Source organism: Canis aureus, chromosome 15, assembly GCF_053574225.1.
Source record: "Canis aureus isolate CA01 chromosome 15, VMU_Caureus_v.1.0, whole genome shotgun sequence".
Lineage (NCBI taxonomy): Eukaryota > Metazoa > Chordata > Mammalia > Carnivora > Canidae > Canis > Canis aureus.
In genome coordinates, this window is record NC_135625.1 from 50,730,757 (window position 1) to 50,753,696 (window position 22,940).

Below are 22,940 nucleotides of genomic sequence, written 5' to 3' on the forward strand. Positions count from 1 at the left end.
GCCCTACATCTAGGCTTTCTAAAAGACATGAGTAAATATGACTTTCAAAGATTTCTGCATGCTTCTTTATAATTTAACTTCTCTTCTGATCATTTCTGTGTCAAATGCTATTTTGTGTCAGTACGTTGAAATGGTAGTTAATACTTGTGTTTCTTTATTTTATCCTAGGAGCAATTCTTGGAAAGTTATATAAAATTCCAGGTATTTGTGTTCTATATTTCGAGTTTATAAAAATGGCATTCCATAATCTTTGGCTTTCCTAGTATTTTGTTTTATTCTTACTATCACTGTACTTTTGCCCCACAGAGCTTGGAGGGAAGGATGTTGAAGACTTGTTCACAGCTGTGCTCAGTCCTACAGCCACACAGCCGCCCCCACCCCCAACGCCACAGCTACTGCCCATGCACAGTCAGGGTATGTCACCTCTAGAAAAGTTTCGTAAGTACGCTTGTGCAGTGTATGTGCCTTCGCTAAAGCAAGTCAGCCTTGTCCCTTAGAAACAATGTATACAAACTGATGGGAGAAAACCCTCTTTTTGTGGCAATAGAACAATCCTAATTTGATTTATCTCAGCCACTGACCTACCTCCCTGAAATTCTCCAGTCGTCTGTGATCCACTTTGTGGCCAGAGTTCTTTTGCCTCATTTCCCTGGCAGTGGAGAGAACAGTGCCTGCCCACTACCCTTCACCAGTCTGGCTCCCTTTCATTCAGCCTTTCCTGCACACGTGTTTGGAGAATACCGCCCCCACCTAAGTGCCCAGTCTCAGCTTCACTGTCCTTTCCTGAATGATTAGTAGATCACCACCTGTATACCCAGCCCCATCTTTCCATTATGGTGGGTGGCACAAATATAGATGTCTGTTTGGGTAGTTACAGTTTCCTCTTTAGATTGTAAGCTCCTGGATGGCTAGGTTCATTCCATCCCCATCACTGTATCCTCTGCCATGGAGTGTGTGCTCAGCACATCCTTCCAGAGTAAATCCCTGATCTTTCTCCAAATGAACTTCAAATCTCTAATTTTGTAGAAATCTGTATACTTTGATCAGTTTTCCCCTACCTGCTGGTAACTAGTTGCCAGATAAAATAATTTTAAGGCTTTAATTTCTCCATTAAGCTCTCTCTTCTGGAGAGCTGAAATTGGATAACCTAGATTTAAAATGTGTGGAGATAGGTGAGGAGACAGCACCACAGGTGTGGGAATCTCCCATGGGAGGGCTGGGGGAGTGGAATCCTGTGGGGTGGTATAGATCTTTGGTGATTTGAGCATAGGGTCATTTCTCTATATCCTGTCATCACTGCTTCATGATGATATACTGAATTAAGTAATTTAATGATTACTTTTATAAACCCTTACACTGTTTTTGTAGAAGTGCTGAAATGTGTAAATAATGTTATCTTTACTACTAATTTTGTGTATAGATGAAATATGTCATAATATACATAATTAAAATAGTTACTGCCAGTTTAGCCTCTAAACATAAATTTACCTTAATTTTTGTTAGACTAAACATGTGATTTACATTTGGATGAAATAGACTCATCATAAGTGCTTCTTATCTTAATTGTTCTCATATGCTCTCTTAATGATTAAGAATGCAACACTTCAGTATTTTTCCTCTTAATATATTTAAAAAAAACCCTATCTCCATGTTTTCTGAAATAGAAAATACGTATTTTAGAAATCATATCAGTTTAAGATGGATTGTTTTTGAGAGAGAGAGAGAGCACATGAGGGAGGAGCAGACAGAGAATCTTAAGCAGCCTCCACACCCAGTGTAGAACGTGGGGCTCAGTCTCACAACCCTGAGATCATGATCTGAGCTGAAGTCAAGAACTGGATGCTTAACTGACTGAGCCACTCAGGCACCCAAAGATGCTTTTTTTGTTTTGTTTTGTTTTTAAGATGCATTTTTTTAAAAAAGATTTATTTATTTATTTTAGAGAGTGAATAAGATGGGGAGGGGAGAGAAAGAAAGGCAGATTCCACACCCAGTACAGAGCCTGATGCAGGGCTCCATCTCTTGACCCTGAGATCAGGACCCTAATCAAAATCTATAGTCAGAGGCTCAATTGACTGCACCCACCAGGCACCCCAAGATGTATTTTTTAATAAATGAGCTTACTGTCATTATTTAAATCCTTTCACAGTATAGACTCATTTTTGAAAGGTTTTAAGGGGATTTTTTTTTTTTTTTAAGGGGATGCTTTTGTTAGGTGTAATACAAAGATGAGTGAGACTGCCTACCCAGAGGAGGTTGTGATCCTAGGATTGTAGACTTCTTCCTAGATTGTAGACTAGCTGTAGGCATACAGCTAGTTATGTATCATAGTAGACCATGATTCAAGTAGATCCTTAAAAGTCGTTAAGATTTCAAGTCCTAATAATTCTCACTTAAGGACAAAGCATGATAACGTCACACATGCAGTGACACAAAGATCTTCAGTTATGGCAACTTAAACATTTTCCAGAGCAAAGGAGGAAACTAAGTCGGTAGGTTTCAGGAGCCAAAGTAGAAAATGCCCATTGAGTCTACTTTGTATGTAGATAGTTGTGAAAATAGGCAGTGGCTGTTGGCCTTTTCTTCTGCAGGTTGCTTAGAGCCATCCAAGATCTCACACCAGTGAAATAACCTGATGGGTTACAAATTTTGGCAAGGTGGCTCTGCTGTCAGTGTTGGAAATGAATTTGAGACAACAGGGGTTGTACTAATGATGGTCCTGTGGTTGGGACTAAGTGAAATTGGGTTCCCTGTAAATAGATCTGCAATACTAGGTGGAAGAAGCAATGGCTATGAGAGACAGCAATGTCAAAAGAGGTAGAACTCTGCTACTGAATGCATGTAAGGTACAAGGAAAAGTGGGAAACAAACTGAATTAGAGTCAGGCTTGCCTACAGGTAATCAGGCTAAAAACCAGAAACACAGAACAGAAGTCTGTGCGTGTGTGTGTTGGAGGGTAGTGGAGGTATAACATTTAGTTTTAGACCATTGTTAGTTAGAAATGGGACCTGCGGGCAACCTGCATGGCTCAGTAGTTTGGCGCCACCTTCAGTCCACGTCCTGATCCTGGACACCTGGGATTGAGTCCCATGTCGGGCTCCCTGCACGGAGCCTGCTTCTCCCTCTGCCTGTGTCTGTCTGTCTCTTTCTCATGAATAAATAAAATCTTAAAAAAAAAATGGGACATGCACATTGTTCTGACTTAGAGCTAGAAGTCTGCCTGTGAGACTTTAGGAATATATATAGGTGAAACTTTAGGAATTGCATGTGGAGTGACACTATGGGAAGGGTGAGATTTCTTAAGAGAGCACAGTAATGTAGAGTACAGAATCTCGAAGAACTCTTTAATAAATGTGATGAGTTACGTGCTTCACACATCCGGTTTATATTAGGTATCCAATTATATATTCCTTTTTCCTTTTTTAAGGGTTTGGTGAAAGTGAAAAAAAAAAAGTGATGGAGACTGAGTAAGACGCATAGGATCTTAGAGATGAGGATTGTTAGAGATAGGTTACAAGGACATGTAGGATGCATGTGTGAAAGATGTTTTACTGGGCAGTAAGATTATTGGTAGTCTTTAATAGAGTAACTTCAGTAGGAGTGGTCAAGGATGGATGCCAGAATGGAACATCAGCACAGTAATACAGAGTGTCAGAAAGTGGGGATGGGACATTTCTAAGAAGATTGAGATACAGTAACTTAAAGTCACTTTAGCAGAAGGTTTAAGTGGAGTAAATTTTCTGTTACTACCATGATCATGCCTTGAAAAAGATGACTTTTATAAACTGGTATCATCAGGTTGAGGTGGAATGGTAGACGAGAAAGAGACACCCTTTCTTAATTAAAATAGTAATAAGAGAAAAGTGCTTTACATTTACTTCTGTGCCCTTCCACAAATTATTTAATCCCTGAATCTTTTTTTTTTTCTTAAAGATTTTTTACTTATTCATGAGAGACACACACAGAGAGAGAGAGAGAGAGAGGGAGAGACACAGGCAGAGAGAGGGAGAAGCAGTCTCCATGCAGGGAGCCTGACATGGGACTCGATCCCGGGTCTCCAGGATCATGCCCTGGACTGAAGGCAGCGCTAAAATGCTGAGCCACCAGGGCTGCCCTCCTCTGAGTCTTTGATTCAAAGGAGCTACATATAATAAACCATTTCCCAGATTGTTGCAAGGATCAAAGTGTTAATATACATATAGCTTCCGGAACAGTGGTTGGCATAAAGTGAAGTGCTTAATAAGCTATTATTATGAAAGGTTTTGATATGGTCGTGTTTGGTTAAGATGGTGCTGATATGGATCACATTGTCATTACCTGTTGGTAATGACAGCTTTTGTTTATCTTAATTACATGAAATATATTTGACATTTTTCAGTCAAATCTCATATTCCTTAATGGGCTCTACTTTTCATTGAAATTGAAAATCGAGGTAACATTCTACTTGGAATAAAAGCAGAAATGTTGCTACTTAATCTCATCCTTGAAGTGAACATAGATGTCCTGAGACACTTGTCACGGTTCGTTCTGATCCAGTGGGCCCAGCTCTTCTATGTAGTAGAATAAGCCCTAATTTGAAATCAGATAGCTCTTAGGACGTCCTTGAGACAAAATCCTGCAAACCCTCAGGCTCAATATCCTCACACAAGAGCTGAAGCTCTGTATACTCAGAACTTTTCCAGTCAAAGGATCTGGCTTAGGTGATAGGACATCATGCAGTGTAAAACATATAGGGGAGACACTGCTGCTGCTCCCAGTTATTATTCTTTTTCCTAATGGCATGGCAAAGTCATTGTTAGGAGATCTCTGTCATTATACCAATATGGCCTGTATCAGCCAACCTGATAACTGTATTTCCATTTGTGTAATTGTTGTTGTTCTGGGTGTTGCAACAGATGCCATGTATTTATTACATCATGTTATGTCTCTAAGTTGGAGGAGGTTTTTGAAGATACAGAAAATTGTGCAGATAAGGGGAGTTGGCTATTCCTTAGTAGTTCAGACCAGTAGGGGATCATAATAACCAAGGTTGGACTTATGTGCTTGAGGAGAGTTAGGGGAAAACCAAGGTGGTCTTATTATAGTTTGCCACATGGCTGTTTAGGAAGAAGACGATCAGGTATTTGAAAGCTTGTGAATAAGCTGGAATGAGAGTTAAAATGTGTTTGGGGGCTGAAATGGCAAGCACAGTAATGAAAACGAAGCCCAAAACAAAATGTATGTAGTTTTAACAATAACCGTCTATTTGATAATGATAGATGAAATATTGCTTGTTCCTAACAATTTTAGAACACATACCACAGTTTTAGAACACAAAAGAATCATGGATGGCTTTTTTGTATTAACAGCAACAAGAGTAAAATATAAAGAACCATCTGTTTGTAAATTTTGAATGAAGAAGAGAAAGAATATTTGATAAAATGTACCAGCATTTGCTGTGAGAGTCATTCTTTTGGTGGAGCTAATGTACTCGGTAGCTCACTGCATGGCAGGCACTGTGCTGAGAGCTCCACGTACATTGTATCAATAACATTATGGAATATCTTCATGTATTATGAATAGAAATAGTTCGTTCATTATGTATAGAAATAGTTTGACTTAAAAAAAAAATAGTTTGACTCTCCTAACAGGTAGCAAAAATGAAGCTTCAAGTTCAGGGCTGTCAAACTCTAAAATGTGTGCTATCTGCAATATACTATGATGAAGTAGAGAGAAGTACAGCCCATATTGCAAAATATTATAACCAGAAGTTACACTTCATACATTATTTTTAGTTTAATACCGAAATAAAAATCTTACTTTCAAATAGTGCTAGAAATTATTTTAAAATATTATAAACAAGCTGTTTTTTATTATTTATGAATAATATGCAAACTGAATTGTATTCTTCTTTAAAGATGTTTTTTCCCGGATGCCACTCATGAATGGCCTTATTGGACCCAGTCCTCATCTCCCACATAATTCTTTGCCTCCTGGAAGTGGATTGGGGACTTTCTCTGCCATAGCACAATCTCCTTACACTGATGCCAGGTATTAAAAGCCTTCGTTTTCCATGGAAACTTAAGTTACGCTGATTTTTCTTATATAAATATTAATTAATCTGTTTCAAGTTGCTGTGCACTATATAACTGTATATTACATATATTGGGATCTTTGCTAAAAATTACCTAAATTTTAGCTCTTTTGTAATAAGAAGAGGTCTTAATGAAATTGTACTCAACCATAGTATTCAGAAAGTAATTTTATGCTTATGATGTAAAGTTGTTTATTATTTCCCAGGGATAAAAATCCAGCATTTAATCCAATGGCTAGTGATGCTAATAGTGCTTGGACATCCTCAGCTCCCGCTGTGGAAGGAGAGAATGATACAATGTCAAATGCCCAGAGAAGTGCACTGAAGTGGGAGAAGGAAGAGGCTCTGGGTGAAATGGCAACGGTAGCACCGGTTCTCTACACAAACATTAACTTCCCCAACCTCAAGGAAGAATTCCCTGGTAATTCACAGATATAGTGTTGCTGTGTTACCAACTTCCCTGCATGTGTAATGCCTGTTTGTTATTTGTTTTTGTTAACTGCAGTAGAAAGTCCATGTATCAACGGTCACTTTGGATTCTGTAGAATACTGGAAACATCTTGGATTTTCTTAGTCTTAGACCCTGTATCCATTTGCATATTTCCTAAAAATTCATTTTGGTTAATGAAATAATCTATTTTCCAACTCTTAGCAGTCTTCCTACATGTGGAACTCTACAAAAAAAAAAAAAAAAAAAAAAAAGAAAAGAAAAGAAAAGAAAAAAGATTTCTAGGACAGAAACTAAACACTTAGTCCAAAGTATTGTTAGGCTAAATCTGACTTCATTCTAGGCATTGTTTCCAAGTAAGCTAACTCAGTAGCGTTTCCCCTTCTCCTCAACTGTCTAACCTATTTGAAAAAGTCAGCTGGTATAATGGTACCATTTTTGAAAATTCCATTTAAAAAAAAAAAGATTTTATTTATTCATGAGAGACACAGTGAGGCAGAGACATAGGCAGAGGGAGAAGCAGGCTCCTGAAGGGGAGCCCGATGTGTGGGACTTGATTCCAGGACCCCGGGATCACGCCCTGAGCCGAGTGCAGACACTCAACCACTGAGCCACCCAGACGTCCCCATTTTTGAAAATTCTGATTAAGCAGAGGATGAACTATTTGGATTAATGGAAGGTCATTTATAGAATATTTGCAAGCAGACATTGGTTAATTATAGCGAATTCATTTGCAAGACAGACCAGGATGGGAGACGTCATTCATACTCAGAGTAGTTTCACTGCTGTCAGCATGTAGCTCTTAAATTACTAGGGGGTTACCCCAAAATGGAAATTCTTACAGATGACACCTGTCTTTTCAGGTGCCTTTTTATGGAAGTCTATTCATTATGTATAGAAATAAATGCTACCTTATCCAACAGTAAGAATCAATGGTTAGGTACAGGGTTGTCTGTTAGAGGAATATACATACTCTTCAAATAACTGTTTTATCACACTTTTATTTGCTGTTCACAGATGAGCGTATCTGGTTCTATTAAGTCACTGTGTCAATGTAAATTCAGAGTAGAGCTACGATTTTTTTAAGTAATTTTCTTTAATTTTATTATATGATCTAGAACCTCATGAAATACCATATTAAGGCTGTTGGTATGTCACCTGATTGCCATTTTCATTGGCTTTTTTATAATGAGCTAAGTCATTTCTATATTTATCATTGTTGATTTTACCCATATTTCATTTTGTTTGCTGTCCTGACACTGCATTTCAAAAAAATGGCTTGAAATTGTTAGTTTTCCATATCTTTGTTGTGCACAAATGCTGGTGAGATGCTTCTTTGTAGTTATGATTACTTCCTTTTGGTCAGATTGATAGATTTCTCTTGAATAGAGATGTTTTATAGAACTTTTAGCTTTGATTCTGATAACATCTCACATGGTTGAGGGAAGTGAAGTTTGGGTTCACTTTATATTGGCTACTTAGCCCCTTTGATTTAAGTTTCCCCACTCTACAAGTGAGATTGTTAATGAGGCAACACTTCATTCAGCAAGTATTTGGCTTACTGTGTGCCTGGAACTTCATGCTATACAAATAACTTAGGGCTATTCATTTTATGAAAACACAGCCAGACTAAGTTGAGCTGCCAGCGCCACATGGCAATGCATCCTGACCTCAGCTCCGTAAACGGTGTGCGCCATGCTTTTCTATTGCAGACTGGACTACTAGAGTGAAGCAGATCGCCAAGCTGTGGAGAAAAGCAAGCTCACAGGAAAGAGCGCCTTATGTGGTATTTACCAAACCTCTTCTATCATATTGTTAAACTCGATACCTGAACCTTCCTTTTATTGTCTTAGGTTAATAAAAAGATTGTCCATTGAAGAAAACATTAATACTTGCACAACTAATAAACAACTTTGTTTTTAATAGTGATTTCCTAATTCATCATGTCTTAAAGTAAAATGGTGTTTTTATAAGCTAGTTAATAGAGCTGGGATATTGAAGATTGAAATCAGTTATTTTAGGAGGATGTTTAATTCATTTCACTTCAGAAATCTGTCATCTCTGTGAAAGAGTGCTAAGTTTTGAGGCTGCATTAGTGTGCCTCAGTTTCTTCCACAACAAGCTCATTCTGTGTTAAGATTAATGAGCAATCTTACGAATCTTGAGAGAGACCTATCTGGACACCTTTAAGGAGCTTTGGAAACATGAACTTTGTGAAGAATTGTCAGGATATTTTGTATAAGTCACACAGTTTAGATGGTAAATTATTTTCTCCCAAAGAGCCAAATTAAGACTGTCAGCTGGATCCAAATCCCTGTTCCCATTTTAAAGCATATTAAATGGACATTATTGTTTTGAAAGATATATGTGGTTATTTTCCAACGTGGCCTTCGGTGCACAGATTGTCAGAGATAATGATTGCTTGGGTAAAGCAAAATAATTTTTTTGATGTGTTAATGCCTTGTTTTGTTTCAGCTTGACAGTAGTAAGGTAACGACAAGATATTTTTAGTGTTTCTCAGTTTTCTTTAATGCTCAGCTTCAAATTCCAGATTTTAGATTTGATATTTTCCTTTTCTCTCATTTAGGGGAGAGGTTAATTTTTTCATTTTTAAAGTGTCTGTGAAGATTAGGGTTGAAAATAGATTACCTCTGGGTTCTCTAGTCTGGTTCAGACAGAGAGTTGGAAACCCGTCCTCCACTTGAGGTGACATGCATCAAAAACAGGAGATGGGGTAGTGTCCAGATGCTTTCACTTGAGAGTCTGGAAGCTCTAAAGGATACTGTTTCAGCTCTTCATCTATTTAACCCAACTTTTTCTTATAAAATTTTTCATAGTTTTACTTCATTTTTGTTTCTTGAAACATGTTAACATCTGCTGGAAGATAATTTTCTTCTCCTTTTTTCAAAGCAAAAAGCCAGGGATAACAGAGCTGCTTTACGCATTAATAAAGTACAGATGTCAAATGATCCCCTGAAGAGGCAACAACAGCAAGATAGCATCGATCCTGGTTCCCGCATTGATTCGGACCTTTTTAAAGATCCATTAAAGCAAAGAGAATCAGAACATGAACAGGAATGGAAATTTAGACAGGTATGTGGTTGTTTTTTGGCTTTTGTTTTTTTAAATAATTTACTTTTAAATTGCATTTTTACTTTTTGAGAACAGTTTATGTCATTATTTTGGAAGATAATTCTTAGGAGAATATAAAAATGAGATTAAAAATAGACTTCCTGGGCAGCCCAGGTGGCTCAGCAGTTTAGACCCAGGATCAAGTCCCATGTCGGGCTCCCTGTGTGGAGCCTGCTTCTCCCTCTGCCTGTGTCTCTCTATCTCTCATGAATAAATAAGTAAAATCTTTAAAAAACAAAAAATAGGCTTCCTTTCTCAGTAAACTATATGTAAGTTGATTTGGGAAGTTCATTGAAATATTAGAGATAGTATATTGCCCCAGGCATGAATGAGGTGTGCTGAGGTCACATCTCCTCTTCAGGAATTTATAATCTTAATATTGGCACAATCTAGTGACTGATAACATCAAACAAATTAATTTTCCATTGCTTTTTCCCCTCCCCTGACCGTCATGTTCTTTTTCTTAACTGTGTGATTGCTTTTTCTTTCTTGTTTCACAGCAAATGCGTCAGAAGAGTAAGCAGCAAGCTAAAATTGAAGCCACTCAGAAACTGGAACAGGTGAAGAATGAGCAGCAGCAGCAGCAGCAGCAGTTTGGAGCCCAGCCTCTCCTGGCCCAGTCCGGCTCTGACACACCCAGCAGTGGGATGCAGAGCCCCTTGACCCCCCAGCCCGGCAATGGAAATGTGTCTCCTGCACAGTCATTCCATAAAGACCTGTTTACAAAGCAGCTACCCAGCACCCCCACTTCTGCATCGTCAGATGATGTGTTTGTGAAACCACAGGCTCCTCCTCCTGCGGCAACCCCGTCCCGCGTGTCCATTCAGGAGGGGCTGCCACAGTCTCAGGCTTGTCAGCCAGCCTCCCCACAGGTGTTTTCACCGGGATCTTCTCATTCCCGACCGCCATCTCCCATGGATCCTTATGCGAAAATGGTTGGTACCCCAAGACCAGCTCCTGGGGGCCATAGTTTTTCCAGAAGAAATTCTGCTGCACCGGCAGACAGCTGCACCCCTCTGCCTTCAGTGTCTAGGCCTGCTCAGATGACTGACACTACAGCAAACAGGCCATCCCCAGTCAGAGATCTGTGTTCTTCCTCCACAACAAATACTGACCCCTATGCAAAGCCTCCAGACACACCTAGACCTGTGATGACAGATCAGTTTCCCAAACCCTTGGGCCTCCCTAGGTCTCCTGTAGTTTCTGAACAGACTGCAAAGGGTCCTCTAACAGCTGGAACCAATGATCACTTTACTAAACCATCTCCTAGGGCAGATGTATTTCAAAGACAACGGATACCTGACCCATATGCACGACCCTTGTTGACACCTGCCCCTCTTGATAGTGGTCCTGGACCTTTTAAGACTCCAATGCAGCCCCCTCCGTCTTCCCAGGATCCCTATGGATCAGTGTCACAACCAAGGCGGTTGTCTATTGATCCTTATGAGAGGCCTGCTTTGACACCAAGACCTATAGATAACTTTTCTCATAACCAGTCAAGTGACCCATATAGCCAGCCTCCTCTGACCCCACATCCGGCGATGAATGAATCTTTTGCCCATCCTTCAAGGGCTTTTTCCCAGCCTGGAACCATATCAAGGCCAACATCTCAGGACCCATATTCCCAACCCCCAGGAACTCCGCGACCTGTTGTAGATTCTTATTCCCAACCCTCAGGAACATCTCGCTCCAATCCAGATCCTTACTCTCAACCTCCTGGAACTCCCCGGCCCACCACCATTGATCCTTATAGTCAGCAGCCACCAACCCCAAGACCATCTGCACAGGCAGACTTGTTTGTTACATCTGCCACTAATCAGAGGCATTCGGATCCATATGGTCATCCTCCTGGAACACCAAGACCTGGGATATCTGTTCCTTACTCTCAGCCACCAGCAACACCAAGGCCAAGGATTTCGGAGGGTTTTCCTAGGTCCTCAATGACAAGACCAGTCCTAATGCCAAATCAGGATCCTTTCCTACAAGCAGCACAAACTCGCGGAGCAGCTCTCTCTGGCCCATTGATAAGGCCACCTGATTCATGTTCCCAAACACCAAGGCCACCAGGACCTAGTCTTTCAGACACGTTTACCCGAGTCTCCCCATCTGCTACTCGTGATCCCTATGACCAGCCTCCAATGACTCCAAGATCTCAGTCTGACTCTTTTGGAACAAGTCAAGTTTCTCATGATATTGTTGATCAGTCAAGACCTGGATCAGAGGGGAGTTTCAGTGCACCTTCTAACTCTCCAATGAGTTCTCAAAGCCAACAGTTTTCCAATGTCTCCCATCTTCCTGGTCCCATACCAACCTCAGGAGTCACTGATACACAGAATACCGTAAATATGTCACAAGCAGATACAGAGAAACTGAGACAGGTAAAAAACAACAACAACACAGCGTACCTTCACAGATGTTTTAAATGTATTATTTGAGAAAGCTGTTCATCAAACTGAGTAATTTCTACACAGATGTTAAGGTTTATGCTACTCTATTGAATTTGTTGTACTGCAAAGAAAAGTGAAATTGGTAAAATTAGTAGAATTGAATTTGATTTATTCTGTATCTTAGTTTTGATATTCATGAATTTATATGGGAATTTTTTTTTTGTATGGGAATTCTTAAATAGGAAAGCTTTTCATTTCATGATATTTGTATGGCAAGGAAAAGGACCCAAATTGTTAGTTTTTATAACATCTTGAATTTTAAGTATAACTGGTGTTTAATCAAACTTTTTAAAATGTGATATTTTAAGCATCACACATTGGAGGTATTAGGGCTTAGAAAGCTATTAGTTTGTTGTCAGAAATCCCAGTGATTTTCATTTCTTTCATTCCAGCGGCAAAAGTTACGTGAAATCATTCTCCAGCAGCAGCAGCAGAAGAAGATGGCAGGTCGACAGGAGAAAGGGTCCCAGGATCCAGCAGCAGTACCTCATCCCGTACCCCTGCAGCACTGGCAGCCTGAGAGTATAAGCCAGGCTTTTACTAGGCCTCCACCCCCCTATCCTGGGAACATCCGATCACCTGTTGGCCCTCCTCTAGGACCTAGATATGCAGTTTTCCCAAAAGATCCACGTGGACCCTATCCTCCTGATGTTACTGGTATGGGGATGAGACCTCATGGATTTAGGTAATGCTTTTAATTTCACAGCAGATTTAAACTATTAGAAGGGAATCAAGAAATGAAGTTAACTTTTAACATGTTGTTAGTGCTTTTTAGTTTTTGATTCCCTTGAGATATAATCAATGTTATTTTCCGCTAATGAGAGGTCATGGATTTTTCTTTTTTTTAACCTCTGAGAACTCTACAGACTCTAAAACCTCCCCTCTGTTACTACATATTGACTGTATTAGGTGTACGTTAAAGCCATGGGGATGTAGGTTATCAGCCAGTCAGATCTCTAGCATGTAACCGCCACACCCTGAAAGCTTTCTGTGATGTGATGAGTGAGAACTGTCTTCTCCGCAAATTTTCCATTTTAATTTACACTGTAAATAACCATGGAGATTTCCAGATTGTTGGGGTGTTTTCTTCTAGGAACTTTTCTTGATGAGAGAGGATTGTAAAGTTAGTGGTATTTGTTTGTTGGAAGTGGCTGGTAGAAAGATCAAAGCCAAACATTATAATAAAGAGAGTTCTTTAGGATATGCTTTTGATTCTGTCATGTATGTTTTTGTAGTCTAATACCTACTTCCGTGTTATAGTCTTACCTGATTTTCCTTTTTTCTTCAATTATACGCCTGTTGCTCTGTTTTATATTTATTTATAAATTGCCTTTAATTCTCTCTAGAATTGAGGTACAGCGTAAATAATAAAAATAGTCCTATAATTTATTCATCTGCTAAGTTTTTACAGATGATGCCTATCATTCTTTCTCTTACTGCCTCCTGTCCTCATCTCTTTTAAGCAAATAGATTAGTCTACCCAGTCATCATACCTGCATCTATGTCTTCTCAAGGACAGAGGCCTCTAAATCTAATAATCTAATAATTCGTTAGACCAGCTGCCTTCTTCAAGCATCCCTCTGTATCAGCCTCCTCCTTATAGCCTCCCTAAAGAAAGAAAAAGGAACGCTTACTCAACTCCAGTAGCATTATGCTTATTTCTAAACATTTGATTTTACTTGCCTGTTGGCAATTCCTTTGTCTTTGTTTATATTGTCTTAGACCATATGCCTTCAGAGCTCAGATATGGGGAATGTTACAGGGTACTTAGCAAAAATTACTTGCATGTAGGTACTTAATGAGTGCTTTCTAATGGTGATAATTTTGTTTTGGCAAAAGTCATTGTATTTGGCAACATTAATTTTGTATATGAGTTCAACCTAAAATTCTTTCTTTTTCAAAAAAAAAAAAATCTTTTTCAACCTAACTCAAATTCAACATGATTCGTACTATTAACATTTGCCTTTTTTTCTTTTTCTTTTTTTTTTTTCCCCTAGATTTGGATTTCCAGGAGCTAGTCATGGTACCCTGTCAAGTCAGGAACGCTTCCTTGTACCTCCTCAACAAATACAAGGATCTGGAGTTCCTCCACAGCTAAGAAGATCGATATCTGTAGATATGCCGAGGCCTTTAAATAACTCACAAATGAATAATCCAGTTGGCCTTCCTCAGCATTTTCCACCACAGAGCCTGCCAGTTCAGCAGCATAACATACTGGGCCAAGCATTTATTGAATTGAGACATAGGGCCCCTGATGGAAGGCCACGGCTGCCCTTCAGTGCTTCTCCCAGCAGTGTTATAGAGGCACCTTCTCATCCAAGGCATGGAAACTTCATTCCCCGGCCAGACTTTCCAGGCCCTAGACACACAGAGCCCTTGAGACGACCTTCTCAAGGTCTACCAACTCAGCTGCCTTTGCATCCAAACTTGGAACAAGTGCCACCATCTCAGCAAGACCAAGGTCATCCTGCCCATTCATCTTCTATGGTCATGAGGTCTCTAAATCATCCCGTAGGTGGCGAATTTTCCGAGGCCTCTTTGTCAACATCTACACCAGCTGAAACAACATCTGATAATTTACAGATGACCACCCAATCTTCTGAGGGTCTCGAAGAAAAACTTGATTCTGATGACCCATCTGTAAAGGAACTAGATGTTAAAGATCTTGAGGGTGTTGAAGTCAAAGACTTGGATGATGAAGATCTTGAAAATTTAAATCTAGATACAGAGGATGGCAAGGGAGATGAATTGGATACTTTGGGTAATTTGGAAACCAATGATCCCAACCTGGATGACCTCTTAAGATCAGGAGAATTTGATATCATTGCATATACAGATCCAGAACTTGACCTAGGAGATAAGAAAAGCATGTTTAATGAGGAACTAGACCTTAATGTTCCAATTGATGATAAGATAGATAATCAGTGTGTATCTATTGAACCAAAAAAAAAGGAGCAAGAGGACAAAACTATGGTTCCTCCTGATAAACATTCTCCATGGAAAAAATCTGTGGGTACTAGTGAGATAAAAACAGAAGTACTGTCTCCAAATTCTAAAGGGGAAACTAAATGTGAAAGTGAGAAAAGTGAAGAGAGTAAAGATAATGTTGACACTCCCTGCTCACAGGCTTCTGCTCACACAGACATAAATGATGGAGAAAAGGCTTCTTTGCAGTCCTGTGATACAGATCTACTTGAGAAAAGAACTAATCGAGAAACTGCTGTCTCCAGCACAAGTGGTGTTCTTGGCTCCACTCAGCTGCCTGCTGAGGATGTAATAAACTCTTGTGGCATAACTGGAACAACTCCAGTTCTCTCAAGTTTACTTGCTAATGAAAAATCTGATAATTCAGACATTAGGCCATTGGGGTCTCCACCACCAACTTTGCCAGCCTCACCATCCAACCATGTGTCAAATTTGCCACCTCCTTTAATGACACCACCTGGTCACGTTTTGGATAATACCATGAATTCTAATGTGACAGTAGTCTCTAGAGTAAATCATACTTTTCCTCAGGGTGTGCAGGTAAATCCAGGATTCATTCAGGGGCAGTCAACAGTTAATCATGGTTTTGGGACAGGAAAGCCTACAAATCAGACTATGCCTCTAACAAGCCAGTCTGGTACCAGTGGCATGTCTGGACCTCAGCAACTAATGATCCCTCAGACATTAGCCCAGCAGAATAGAGAGAGGCCCCTGCTTCTGGAGGAACAGCCTCTACTTCTGCAGGATCTTCTGGATCAAGAGAGACAAGAACAGCAACAGCAGAGACAGATGCAAGCCATGATTCGCCAGCGGTCAGAGCCGTTCTTCCCTAATATCGGTAGGAAATCCCTTGTGTTTCAGTAATGATTGCTGTGGGCATTAGGGTGGCAAGCAGTGGATCTCTAGGATTTCAGGATTAACATTACCTGTGGACCAGAGCAACGAGGCAGCTTGTAATTTTGTTCCTCATTCGCTTTAAAAGGAAAGCAATTAGGAAGTTTAGATTCCTCCCCTGGATCAAGAGATTCAAAGCTCTGAGTTTCAGACTTTCTCACTTCTATTACTTATGGTATTGTTTAACAGAAAGAAATAAAACTCATCATCTTTAGTTCCCTCTAACCATTATTACTACATGTTTTCAGAGTCCTTGAAAGATGAATTTAAAGAAATTATGATAGAAATAAACTTCTTGCTGTCTTTGGTGTACGATAAATGCTTGGCAAAATTTTTCATAATAAAGCTCTTTGAGGTATTTCCAGTACCTTATTACTTTGAAAAAACAAAAACCCCATAAAATAGCAATGCAGTAAAAATACTTGAGTGCTTCCAAAGGTAAGAATTTGCAAAGTGCACATGTCAAAGGAATGCTTTCTTCTAAACAGTAAAACTGATGTTCTGTCCTATGGACATTACCTATTTAATATGAGGGGGCCCATTTCCTTTTCATCCATATGCAGAGGTCTTTTTTTCTTTTTCTTTCAGTAGCCTATCCTTACTGCAAAGGTATACCATCAAGAAATATATTTTTCTTTTAAAGAGTACTAACTAGTTTGGTGGAATTCCTTAGTATTGGAAATAACTGCAATTTCTTATTCATGCTGTTGCATTACTATAGAAGCCATTCTGATTAGCATTGCAAAATTTTGGATGAAAAGGAATTGCATTGCTTTCAATAATTTGCTACCATCTCCCTTAAATGTGGCAAGCTTCTTGCTCTGATTTTTGCATGACTGAGGTATGCAAGCATTATGCAGGTATGGATTAGTGAGATGAGATTAGATTTCAGGTGAGGTTTTTACCATCTCATAATTCCTTACCTAGTAGAAAAACCTGTAACAATGATTATTATAATGAGGAATAAGAGTCTATAAATTACATGATGTTTGTGATAGTTAAATTACCTCTTAGTAACCAAGTATTATGAAATAAGTAACTTTAAAATATTTCTTCTTTAGATTTTGATGCAATTACAGATCCTATAATGAAAGCCAAAATGGTGGCACTTAAAGGCATAAATAAAGTAATGGCACAAAACAACATGGGCATGCCACCAATGGTTATGAACAGGTAGGTGAAGATGTTTCTCATTTTTACTGTGCACTAAGAAGTACATGAATTATTACTAGTTCCTAGAAAAAGCATATAGGAACTCAAAAACCTGTATTCTAGGATGAACAATAAATATTTAAATTAGTTGTAATCTCAGCTGGATATGATCAAATGTAAAATGATATACAAATGTAAGGATTTAATTTCTCTTGGTTTCAGGGTAAATATAAAACATTAGGGAAAGGTTGGAAGGTTGACTTGATTCATCAGGAAATCAGGGTATTTAATTGTGTTGTTTTAAGTACTTTTAGAATAGTTCATCTGACTAAAGCCTCCGTGGTACAGAGATGTTTCGTCCAAAATAAAGGAAGACGAGAAGATGAAACCGGAAAATAGAAACTTAACTGTTCTAGTGAGAAAAAAAGATAGTTTATTTAAACCTGTGAATATTTTTTTTATTCAATCAAAGGAACAATGCAGAGAAAAAAAGTGGGACATTTCAGTAAAGATCCTCTGTGGTTAAGGCAACTGTGAATTCATTTCTAAAATAAAATATCCCCAAACTGAATTTGAATCTGGGGGGAAAAAAAAGTCAAAAGGTTGGTTGAAAGTTAACAGTTGGAGAATTTGTAGGACTGTTAGCAAGAAAAATGGAAACTGTGCATTAAAGAAGGCTATAAGAGTTGTTAGACTCTGTATTTCTGAAATTACAGTATTTATACTATACGAATAGTATATTAGATAACTACTGGGCAGTCTTTCTTAAGTTTTGATTATGTATCACCATCAGAATTATGTGGTAACTTTTTTAAAAGTTTAGGTTCACTGTCTCACCACAGATTTCCTGAATTAATATCTGGAAACGGTGCTGGTATGTCTGTATTTTTGATGAGTACCATGAATTACTTTTATGTATGTTGCAGTTGAGAATATCTTTTTATTAATAGAGTAGGCATGAGCCTCAATTTAGCCTAATTATCTCGTTGGAGAACTTTTTTTCACCAAAAGGATTATAGATGATTATGGAATTGAATATAAAATCTACATGAATTTAAGATAAACATGTTATTTCAGGTACATTGGGAATCCTTAAAGGTATAGTCTTTTCAATTGTTGAGATACTTTGGAAATGGTCAAGAAGCATTGTTGAGATCAAAGTAGAGACAGTAGTTTCTAATGATCTTTGTTATTACACAGCATCTATTACCACAGTTTCTCTGTCACAAGGGTTTTTAACTTTTTTCTCATAAATTGACATTCCAGTAAGCCTTTGAACTACTTCTCCACATTTTATATGCAAAACCAAAAATGTGTATTACAAGGAAATCTATTATATTTGAAATATTTAAATTTAAAATTATGGTGTATGTGCTTCTTAATGCATTAACAAATTTAGCAATAGGTCTCTGATAACTATTTTCATGTAATTTCATGTAATGATGAACCTAAATGACCAGATCAGGTACATGCAGTAACTTTTGTTATAAAAGTAATGCAAATTCTATTGGTGATAAAGGTATGGTACTGCTAATAATAGTGTAGTTTCCTGCCTATAGTAAAAATAGAAGAAAAAGCTCAGTTTCATTCAGCACTTAGTTTAAAACAGGGACTTTGAGTTTAAAAAAAAAAAGAAAAGAAAAATAGCCTCAGAATTAGACCCCTGACCTTTCAGCATTGGTACCTTACCAGTGAGAGGATGGTGTTTGCTCTTCTGTTGAGTGCCTGAAGAAGTGGTGACAGACCCTCTATCAGGCACTCAGTGTACTGTGTTGACTGAGGATGACAGTGGTATTTTGATCCAGAGATCATTCCAGATCAGGGCTGGATTGGGGACAGAAGATTGATAGATAAATTAAAAAAAAAAAACCTGAGTAAAAAATTAAAAAGCATATGTTCTAAATTGTAATAGTACCTAAGTACTAAATGTATAATATTTGATATATAATTTGAAAATTATGCTTGTTATATTAAAACTTTTGGTTATCCTGGAGAAAGTGTTTTCATTAAAGCAGTACTGTTTCTATGAAGTTTTTTATAGCTCTAGTTAGAATAAGTCACATTTTGCCAAACATTCTTTAATATTTATTTATTTATTTAGAGCGTGTGCTCATGGGTGGGGGTGACGCAGAGGAAGAGGAGAGTATTTTAAGCAGGCTCCAGCAGGGCTCGATCTCACAATCCTGAGATCATGACCTGAGCCGAAATCAAAAGTCAGACAACTTTCAAAAAAAAAAAAAAAAAAAGAAAATCAGACAACTTAACCAACTGAGCTACCCAGGCACTACTGCCAAACATTTTTAACCATGTAGACTTGTTTTTGGTCAGTGACAAATTTATTTGCTTTAACATTGGATACAGAAATGTACAAAAATGTACATGAAACTTTTAAAATGAAATACATCTTTTGTTTTGGAATATAAAATAAGCTACCAGTTCTTTCTTTAATTGAAGAGTTATTGACTTACAGTATTAAATTAGTTTTAGGTATACAACATAGTGATTTGATACTTATCTACATTATGAAATGGTCACCGCAAGAAGTCTAGTTACCATCTGTCACCATAAAGAGTTGTTTACAGTGTTATTGACTATATTCCCTCTGCTTTACATTATTACCTTCCTGTTCCTTACTTATTTTATAACTGGAAGATTGTACCTCTTAATCTCCTTCACCTATTTTGTCCATTCTTCCACTCACCAGCAATAATAATTGGAACAAGAAGTAATTTTTTAAGAATTTATGTAGTAAATGAAGACTTGAATTAATTTTATTTTAAGGCATAGTGAGGCTTATAATAGTGAAACCCCAGGGGCAGCCTATTGGCATCTTATCACAGCCACTTGGTGCTTGTGGTAAAAGCTAAGTGATCTCCGAATCTTCCTTTCATCATAAATGAAATGGGAGTAGGAAGAGTCCATACCTCAGACTTGCAGGGTAAAGATTAAATGTGGTTGTACACCATAAAATGGGGCTTTCGTACACATTTTTGATACCATTGCTCTTTCTCCCCTGGAAGAGAAAATTGTTAAGCATATAAAATAATTTTCATTCTAAATGCTCATCATTTTGATACTTAGTACTTCCTTTTCACAGGTTCCCCTTTATGGGCCAGTCCGTGACTGGAACGCAGACTAGTGAAGGCCAGAGTCTCCTCCCCCAGGCAATTGCGCAGGTACTGCTGCTTGTGACTAGTCACCCTAAAGGGGACACTTTCCTGTATTTCTCACCAAACCCTACTCTTTATACTTGAGGCCACTTTTTGAAAGTAGTAGAAACTTTAACACATTGTCAGAATACATTCTCGGTTCAGCAGAAATAAAGACATTTTATTACTTTTTTAAGGAAACCCAAATTGAGATTTAAAAACAATTTCTGAAAAGGACATATATATTTAAAAGTTAGAAAGTCACTTGGAGGGAAACCAAATGCTTAAGGTTTGGGGTTTTACTTTTATTTACTTTTAACTCTACAAGAACATTTTCATGTCCTACATTTTGGAATTAATCCATGACACATGAAATTGCTATAAACTGCGAAATAATGATTATAATCATTTTACTTGGCTGTAGTCATGTTCTGCTATTCATTCCATAGAATAATTTAGTTTTTGAAGATATTTTCCATTCATAATAATCAGCTTTAAATGTAAAATTTAAATGTTTAGTGTCAAGCAGTGTCCAGGAAAGTAGAACTGTTGATGAAGGTTTTTTATTTTTTCTAATGATTTTTTTTTCCAAGTATCTGCCTAGAAGAAAAAGAGAAAGCTTACCTACTATGTATTTCTTTGGAAATTTTCTTTGTTGTGACAGTTGTGCCTTAGATTTACCATGCTGATAATTATATTCTTTTCATTATTAAGAGAGAGGCACTATCTGATACAGGGGGAAAAAGCATAGACTTCATAGCAGAGTTTAAAAAAAATCTCAGTTCCACTATGAATTTACTGTGCAACTTTGGGCAAGTTCTTTAACCCCTGTTTTCTGATATTTTAAATGTTACACCACCTGCTTTGCCGTATTATGAGGATTACATGAATTATTCTGGCTGCTAGTAACATTCACAGTTGTTATCTTATATACACCTCATGTCTAACAGGACCTGTAACAACTGAGCAAATGTTTTTTTCAAAGTTAATTTTATTTATCAGAGTATTGCCAGGAAATTGTTAGATTAATAATTATTTATTGAGTCTCCCTGGAAGAAACAAGAATACTTAGAAAAAATAAGATTAATATTTTTAATAAGTATTTTATTATTTGTGCATGTTAGAGAAAGTGGTTCTTGTTTATAAATAACTTTGTGTTAAAGAGTGGATTTTAGTAAATCTGAAACCCATATTTATGTCTTAATTGCAGAAAAAGCCAGATAGATTTCATCAGAAAGTAAAATTTTATGTAGATCTCTAGCTAAATACTAACAACATTTGACTTGCCCTAATATATTTCTGATGAATAATCCCTTCAAACATAATTGTTTTACTAAAATCTAGAAAATAAAACAGAGATAGTTTTAAATTTTCAGAAATTAGGTTGTCACCACAAAATTCATCCTACTTTTTTGTAAAAAATAAGCTTTAAAGATGTCTTAGGAAATTAAGGGGGTTTTCCTTCCATTTCTTTTTCATTCTTTTTTTCTATTTCTTTTTTTTTTTTTTTAAGTTTTTCCCCCTTTAACTGAAATGTGGAATAAACCTATTTGTAAATTTTACTTATTTTAGGATGGCAGTATAACACATCAGATTTCTAGGCCTAATCCTCCAAATTTTGGTCCAGGCTTTGTCAGTAAGTATAAATCTAATAAGTTATGTGTTCTCTGGGGCTTGCTTGTTTGCACTATATTTGTGTTCTTCTTTAAAAAAAAAAATGGAGTTAGTTTAGGTGTGTTATTTTAAGTCTAAGTGCCCTCATCTTTTATGGAACGTCACTGCCCTATTAGACACCTCTGTTCCTGAAGGCATGTATTTTCATTGCTCTTTTTCTCTATGCATGAAGAATTCTAGTTAGAGCTCAATATTTTAATACAGAAAAACCATCTTCCCCATTCTCTTCAATATCGTTATTGCTGTTTTTATATATAGATTGGGCACTTTACAATCTGTAGAATTAAACCGCTTCTTGTTCTAATGACTGTCTGCCTGAGTGACAAGGACACTGAATGGGAACAACAAAGGGAATATACTTAGAAATAAGTTGGGTTAGCAGCATGGTGTGAAGGTCAGGGATGCAGGATGCCATGAAATCCTTTCTAGTTATCTTCAGGGGTCCCAAGGTGGTTCAGGATAGTATTTAAAGTTCTCCCCAAACTGAACCTTTCTGAAATCTTCAGACTGTTTAGCTAACTTTTTTTTCACCATTATTTTTCATTTTGCTCACCTCTGCTCTCCTGGTTCCAGAAACCAGAAAGGCTTTCCTTGCGGTAGGTCTCATTCTACCAGAAGCAGAACTTCTGAAATCTTGTGAAAAAGCCTGTTCTTGAAAAATGCCCTTCAAATTTAGTAGACTAGATTTCAAGTTCGTACATGTACTGGAACTTCTGGGTTTAGGAACAAACCCAAAGTCTGACCTTTTGAAATTACCCCTGCATTTAATCATAATTATAATTTGAGTACATATTTGCATTTAAAAACAAGTAAACTACTATAACCAACTGGCTTTTTCTGGCTTTATTGTGCCCATTGGCTTTGGTTGGATTCTTATTGTATGACAATATTCTGTTATTATTGATGTGATTTTTCAGCTAATGTCCTTCTTGGAATTGTATTTATTCATTTCTTTGTCTTATAGTGAATCAAAAAGGTATATTTTG

General features: G+C 37.6%; 1 protein-coding gene across 19 annotated transcripts in view; it reads left to right on the forward strand.

Moving 5' to 3' along the window:
- KMT2C (lysine methyltransferase 2C) overlaps window positions 1–22,940 on the forward strand; it is a 283,002-nt gene that overhangs the window by 228,149 nt on the left and 31,913 nt on the right. For 16 of the 19 annotated variants that reach the window (XM_077849571.1, XM_077849577.1, XM_077849576.1 and 13 more), the window contains 12 exons: window positions 169–201; window positions 307–438; window positions 5,898–6,030; window positions 6,280–6,494; window positions 8,234–8,307; window positions 9,432–9,614; window positions 10,154–12,031; window positions 12,493–12,785; window positions 14,098–15,923; window positions 17,041–17,152; window positions 20,229–20,307; window positions 21,853–21,916. In XM_077849571.1, coding sequence (XP_077705697.1) covers window positions 169–201; window positions 307–438; window positions 5,898–6,030; window positions 6,280–6,494; window positions 8,234–8,307; window positions 9,432–9,614; window positions 10,154–12,031; window positions 12,493–12,785; window positions 14,098–15,923; window positions 17,041–17,152; window positions 20,229–20,307; window positions 21,853–21,916 — 5,022 coding nt within the window. The remainder of the gene's footprint in view (window positions 1–168; window positions 202–306; window positions 439–5,897; window positions 6,031–6,279; window positions 6,495–8,233; window positions 8,308–9,431; window positions 9,615–10,153; window positions 12,032–12,492; window positions 12,786–14,097; window positions 15,924–17,040; window positions 17,153–20,228; window positions 20,308–21,852; window positions 21,917–22,940) is intronic. The other 3 variants (XM_077849579.1, XM_077849587.1, XM_077849590.1) reach the window with 1 other exon arrangement.